Source organism: Xenopus laevis, chromosome 1L (genome assembly GCF_017654675.1).
Source record: "Xenopus laevis strain J_2021 chromosome 1L, Xenopus_laevis_v10.1, whole genome shotgun sequence".
NCBI classification, from domain to species: Eukaryota; Metazoa; Chordata; class Amphibia; order Anura; family Pipidae; genus Xenopus; species Xenopus laevis.
In genome coordinates this window covers 202,961,526-202,968,461 of record NC_054371.1, presented here as the reverse complement: position 1 = coordinate 202,968,461, position 6,936 = coordinate 202,961,526, and the positions used below count along the sequence as shown (strand labels likewise).

The window sequence follows — 6,936 nt, the reverse complement described above, 5'->3', positions numbered from 1 at the left end:
AAAAAAGGGATAACCTGCAGGTTGTGTGTAGGACTTGTGGATGTGGGTATGACTGCAGGTTGGCAGGACGGCTGTACTACAGGTTGTGTTGCAGGTCTTATTATAAGCAATTTACTTCTTTAATATTCCATATAAATAAAATAAATATATGCATTTTTCACATGTAAAAAAAAACACAACTGTGTAATAGAGACTTAAAGCACCCACGTGCTGGGCCGGATCCCTTGGCCCACTGTATATCAAGTTTTTGGTGAACAGGAGAATGACAAATTAATGCCAAAAAAAAAAAAAAAATGGCATTTTTGCAAGAATAGCATCCTATTGAGTGCTGTTACCCCCTGTACAGTGACTAAGTGATGTTGGGACACATAACATAGGCACATAATAAGTGAGTGCCCAATTTGTTCAATATGCAAATGTGTATTGCTGGTTCATAACTCAACAGGGTGCTATTCTTGCAAAAATAACAATACATTTGTAGCCTTATATAACATTACATTTTTTAGATGGGGTCAGCGACCCTTATCTGAAAACTGGTAAGCTTTAGAGGAAGAAGGCAAATAAAAAACTAGAAAAAATGAAGACCAATTGAAAAGTTGCATTCTAGAACATACTAAACGTTACCTTAAAGTTGAACCACACCTTTAACACCTCTGTGAATTCCCTCTAAGGGCTCTTACACATGAGCGTTTTTACCTGCGCTCCCCTGCGTTCCGTTTTTCGGCGTTCAGCCGCAGGGGAGCGCAGGAATAGACGCATTTCATAATTTCAAATGAGGCTGTACTCACACAGGCGCGTGTAGGCGCCGAACGCAGGAAAAATGCTGCATGTTGCGCCTCAACCTGCGTTCGGCGCCTACATGCGCCTGTGTGAGTACAGCCCCATTTGAAATAATGAAATGCGTCTATTCCTGCGCTCCCCTGCGGCTGAATGCCGAAAAACGGAACGCAGGGGAGCAAGGGTAAAAACGCTCATGTGTAAGAGCCCTAAATGTCCAATGTAAAAGCCTAGGAAAAAAAATAAAATCAGGGAAAGAAAGAAAGAGGCTTACCTGCGCCAGATCACAAAGAAATGATGTCATATGCTGGAAAACTCAATAACCTGGTACTTAAAAAGTAGGGTTCCACTGTAATATATATATATACACACACACACACGTACGTACGTACGTACTGGACAATTAGTTCAGTTTTGTCAAGCTAGATGCAATCGCCCCACTGCAATGTGTGTGTGTGGGGGGGAAACAGAGACTGCATGTTAAGTTACACTTTGTTCGTGAATGTGCCCTTTAAGGAAACACTAATGGCTGCTATTTGCATTTATTTGCATTAAATTGCAGCTTCAGCTATTTTTCATTTTCTGATGGAAAATAATATTTAAGAACACAACACTGGCATAAGTTATTGGGGAGGGGGGTAACAATTCACAAAAGTGGAGTAAGCTTAAACCGTAGTAACAAATACTACTGGAATTAAAAGTAAGTCAGATTTACAAAAGACTTGAGCTGTTCCGCCAGCAGTTTCATACACTGAATTTGTACAGAATTTGGAGGGCCAGGTTTTTGGCGTTAACTTCATGTTGGTGGAGTTAATATTACATTCAGAAAGATAAATTGCTTTAGGCTAATTACACATCCCTGTAATTACAGGGGAGCATAGTAGTTAATTGCTAATTTAACAACACATTAAATCAGCTGATGTGATGTTTGGAGACAATAAAAAGGAGAGGCTGAGACTTTTCTAAGCAAAGGAGTTTTACTGCAGTTTGAGCAAGTCAGGAGTGGTTGTGGTACGCTTTAAAATGGCTCTGATAATGACCAGGGTAAGATTATTTGGGTGGTGTCTTTTTTCTATATATATATATATATATCTATACCGGTATAAATTCCCAGGCCAACTGGCACAGGCAGTGTTTTAGGTACAGAAAGTAATGCTTACCTCTTATTGTTTGGCTAATTCAAGCAAGCAGTTTACAATCTTTCTTTGTTCAACTGGAGCACTAATGGGCTGTTTCACTAATGTGTTTGGCAGGTCTTATTCCATTTTTTATTTGTGGGGATAAAAAAGTTCCTAGTTTTGGTATTCTACAGTGTATGAAAACTAGCTGAAGATCAGGCTTTCTGTGTAGCACCAATATGGCTGGCAATGTTTCTAACTAAAATATGTTCAGTTGGTAACACTGAGGGATAGTTGTCTGGTAACTGAGAATCTTATTAGGCTTAGTCTTGTGTATCAGTTTTTGGGGAAGCTCTAAGCCCTGTAATCAACTTTATTATCAAATCTGTACACTGATTTGGTCAGAAACTGACTTAAAGCTGCAGTTTTAGGGCTCTTACAGACTAGCGTTTTTACCTGCGCTCCCCTGCCTTCTGTTTTTCTGTGTTCAACCGTAGGGGAGCGCAGGAATAGACTCATTACATTTTTTCCAGTGGGGCTGTACTCACGTAGGCGCTGAACGCAGGTTGCGATGCAACATGCTGCATTTTTCCTGCGTTTGGCACCTGTGAGTACAGCCCCACTGGGAAAAAATGCAATCCGTCTATCCCTGCGCTCCCCTGCGGCTGAATGCAGAAAAACGGAACGCAGGGGAGCGCAGGTAAAAACGCTCGTCTGTAAGAGCCCTTAGGATGAAGACTAGGCTACTAGTAACTGCTACTTGTCACTGCTACAATATTCCAGAAAATACCCTGCTGTAGACCATGCTGAGAAATGCCTCTGCTAAAACACTTTAGAGACACTAACTGTAAACTATCAGCATTGCCAATATTTGTAACCATGACAAGTAGCTGCTAATAGGAGCTCTGTCTTCACCCTTAAACATACCTTCTGTGAAACCCCCTGTGCCTAAACTGCTTGAACTGCATTAGCATCAGACTAGTACCTTGTTCAAAATTCTGCTTAGAGTGTGGTTTGACAACCCACACAGGGAACCACTCTTGGTCCAAAGCACCCTGCAGGGTAACATTGCATCGGAGTGGCCTACTCCTGACTAAGTTTGCCCATGCTTGGTCAAATATTGATGTTTATTGTTGGTTATTCCAGTGCACTAAAGACTAGTAACATGTGTTTGCAAAGGGCTACAACACCAGGGTAGGCTTTAGGGCAATATAAAACTGGGTGGGAATCCCGATGCTAGAACTTGTTGGGTGTAGTGCCCCCCCTTTGAATAGTAAGTATTAACAAATCTGTATATAGATGTGATCACACAACCTTCATAAAATGAAGCATACTTGTTGTTGGCTTCTAAACTGGTTTAGACCTCCGCTTTATTACATACTTCCTTTGAAAGCCCTGAGTCTGTGTAAACAACTAGTAACTAGTTTGTATAAAGCATTGCTCAATTCTCTTCTGTGCAGAGTATGCGGCTCAATGTGGAAAATGTGGCATCAGGCATGGCTGGAAAGAAAGCTGCGGTGTCCAAGCCTGTATTGAGGCCTAGAAATGCACTGGGTGATATTGGAAACCAAATAAAGTCAAAAGTTCCACTAAAGAAGGTAATGCTTTATTGTATGGAATGTCGGGTTTTGCATGTGCAGGTTTTTTCTCTCCCCCTGGTTAATTTTATCTCTTCCTTAGGCAACAAAAGCTCTTCGGAAGCCCGCTGTACAAAAATCTGAGAAACTTGTTGCACTAGAAGAGAATGTACTTAAGGAAGCGGAGGTGGTGTGTATTTTATGCAGCTATTGGTGCCATATGCATGTTGCAGCCCATGTGGGCCTCTAGTTTAGTTAGTCCTAAAATCTGTATTTCAGTAATGGGCCCTGGATTTTTTTTTTATTTTTTTTTTTATCTTGCCAGCAATTGTGTATTCTAAACATGTAACCTTCTGTTATGTATCTGTAGCTAGCACCTCATTCCCCTAGCCCCATGGAGACCTCTTTGTGTGTGACAGAAGAGATACCTCCAGCTTTCTCCAGTGCCCTGATTCCAGTGAAAGATGTTGATGCAGAAGATTCCAACAACCCAATGCTGTGCAGTGATTATGTGAAAGACATTTACTGTTACCTTAGAAACTTGGAGGTAGACCTTGATTTTATTGTATAGGATCCCTTATCCGGAAACCCGATATCCAGAAATCTCCAAATTACGGAATGGCTGTCTACCATAGACTCCATTTTATCCAAATAATCCAAATTTTTAAAAATGATTTCCTTTTTCTCTGTAATAATAAAACAGTAGCTTGTACTTGATCCCAACTAAGCTATAATTAATGCTTATTGGAAGCAAAACCAGCCTATTGGGTTTATTTAATGTTTAAATGAATTTCTAGTAGACTTAAGGCATGAAGACCCGAAATACGGAAAGATCCATTATCCGGAAAACCCCAGGTCCCAAGCATTCTGGATAACAGGTCCCATACCTGTATTTGTATCTTTGAAGTCAGATGTAGTCTAGACAACTCTACAGTTTATCTTTTTATCACTTATATTCTGGCATCAACTTTATCTCTCTAGCACAGGAGTCTCCCAACACTTATTTTGGATTTTGTTTTTTACGCAACATATTGCTCAAGAGCCACTGGTTGGGGACCACTGCTCTAGCACAACCAGGGCTTATGTAATGGACCATGGGGTCAAAATGCCTGCTAGTCTGTGCCCTCTCAGTTCAGACAAATGTCTAGTTGTGACTTGTGATAAAGACCAAATACAAATCATTCTGTATCTTTGAAGAATTATGTCCAATAGTCTATCCAGCTGTAGTTGCCCTCTGCAATTGGGTGAAAATGTGTTGACTATCTGGTTGCTGTAGGGTGCTCACTTTATTAATGCAGACAGGTGTATTGTGCTGTCCTAACTGGAGGCCCAGGGGCTAGATGTGGTCCTCCAAAGGCCTTTTTTTGTTTTCCATACTGGTTGCATGTCTTTTGGATCTATATGTATTCAGTAATATAAGTGTGTTATTAATTATGTTAAAATGTTTACCAGGCTCAACAAGCAATCAGGCCACACTATCTAGATGGGCAAGAGATCAATGGAAACATGAGGGCCATATTGGTAGACTGGCTTGTGCAAGTCCATCTGAGGTTTAAACTGCTGCAGGAGACAATGTCTATGACTGTATCTATTCTGGATCGTTTTCTGCAGGTAAAAAAAAAGTTACCAATATGTATGCCGACTAGAAAAACCACCTGGCCTTTAAACTTGTGTATCTTATAGGAAAACTCTGTACCCAAGAAACTGTTGCAGCTGGCTGGAGTGAGTGCCATGTTTGTTGCATGCAAATATGAAGAAATCTATTGTCCATCAATCGGTGACTTTGCCTTTGTCACAGACCACACTTACACAAAGTCCCAAATCAGAAACATGGAAATGCAAATCCTTAGAGTTCTCAAATTTGAAGTTGGGAGACCCCTGCCACTGCATTTCTTGAGAAGAGCATCTAAAATTGGGGAGGTGAGATTGATTTCTTATCCGAAGTGAACATAGTTGGGTGGTTGCATGAGTGTCTTTGACATTTTAGCTGCCAACTTGCTTTAAACGAGATGCCTAATCTGCAACTTTTTTTTTTTATATTAACTTCTGAAGGTTGACTCGGTACATCACACACTGGCTAAATACCTAATAGAGCTGGTTATGACAGACTATGACATGGTACATGTACCTCCATCACAGTTGGCGGCCGCAGCTTTCTGTCTGGCAATGAAGATTCTGAATAGTGGAGAATGGGTAAGCAATGCTCAAAATGTTTATAGCTGTAAATGATGTCTAAGCACTGCCTTTAGAAATGTAAAGGGGATTTTATAGTGTTAGAAAAGTTATTGTGATGCACTGCAATTTATTTTTTGGCAAATGTCTGTTAGTGGATACTAATCTGCTACACTCCAGTCTTCATTATTAATCTGTCTTGTTTTGTACTAGCAGCATTCATTTTATTTTTTTTTTTTAGCAAAAGCATACAATATAAGACTCTACACAGGAATCCATACAGAAGACTCTGTTCTGTAACTGCAGCTTAATTTCTCACCAATGCCTAGAGATTACCATCATTTGTCCCCCACCATCTAAATGTTTACCCTTTTGCTGTTCTGGTAAAAGTAGCTCTGATGGCTAGTCCATGGCAATGACTGATTAAAGTTGTTTTTTTTTTTTTTTTTAAGACTCCTACTCTTGAGCACTACATGGCATATAAAGAAAGCTCCCTTATGCCAGTCATGCAGCAAATCGCAAAGAATATTGTAAAGGTCAATGGAGGCCATACAAAGTTCCTGGTAAGATTATAATGATATTGATTTGCTACAGGTATGGGATCCCTCATCTGGAAACCTGTAATCCATGAAAATTCATAAATTAAAGCAACTCCCACTGAGTTGCACTTTAAATTTTTTTTTATTGTACTTAATGGTAACTAAACTGCATGCATTGGCTGCAAAAAACCATCGTATTGAGCATATTTTTAATGTCTTGGCAGATTTGGGTGTAACGACCCTTATCTGAAGCACTAGGTAATCCCATACCTGTACAGTAATGTGTAGGTAATGACAAATCTTTAACTGATTAACTCCATACTTTTACAGTCTGTCAAAACCAAATATACCAGCAGTCGACAGATGAAGATTAGCTGCCTGCCACATCTGAAGTCTGAGCTTGTGGAAAACCTGGCGAAAGCTGCATCATAGAACTCTTATTGAAATTAAATTGAATGTTTTAACCAATGCTCTTATACTGTTATTTTATAATTTTAATAAAGATTATTTTGTTTTAATTGGGTCTGTTTGGCTTATAGAAACACTCCTGTGTGTAGACTTTAAAGGGGCAGATTAAAATCCAAATGGGGGGGGGGGGGGTTTTGTCTACTCCTTTTTCGAGTTAGATTTTCTTAACTCAAATACTCATGATTTTATTCTAACTCAACCTGGAAATGGCTCAGATTAGAATTTGCCACCTCAAACCTCTCTAGGTCAATGCCCCCTGAGACATTTGAAGATTTTTTGGGATAC

General features: G+C 39.8%; 1 protein-coding gene across 1 annotated transcript; it reads left to right on the top strand.

Annotated features, from left to right (window-relative positions):
* The first annotated feature begins 1,684 nt into the window (after window positions 1-1,684).
* ccnb1.L (cyclin B1 L homeolog) lies at window positions 1,685-6,701 on the top strand. The gene is made up of 9 exons (XM_018265649.2): window positions 1,685-1,821; window positions 3,356-3,493; window positions 3,576-3,662; window positions 3,843-4,019; window positions 4,925-5,083; window positions 5,156-5,392; window positions 5,525-5,665; window positions 6,097-6,207; window positions 6,514-6,701. The coding sequence occupies exons 1-9, from the start codon at window positions 1,801-1,803 to the stop codon at window positions 6,613-6,615; spliced, it is 1,173 nt and encodes a 390-aa protein (XP_018121138.1). The 5' UTR covers window positions 1,685-1,800; the 3' UTR covers window positions 6,616-6,701.
* Window positions 6,702-6,936: the final 235 nt, after the last annotated feature.

Coding starts and splice junctions, on each gene's coding strand:
- ccnb1.L (XM_018265649.2), top strand. CDS start 1,801: ATGGCTCTGATAATGACCAGG. Junction 3,494..3,575: donor CAAAAGTTCCACTAAAGAAG/GTAATGCTTTAT, acceptor TCTCTTCCTTAG/GCAACAAAAGCTCTTCGGAA. Junction 3,663..3,842: donor TACTTAAGGAAGCGGAGGTG/GTGTGTATTTTA, acceptor ATGTATCTGTAG/CTAGCACCTCATTCCCCTAG.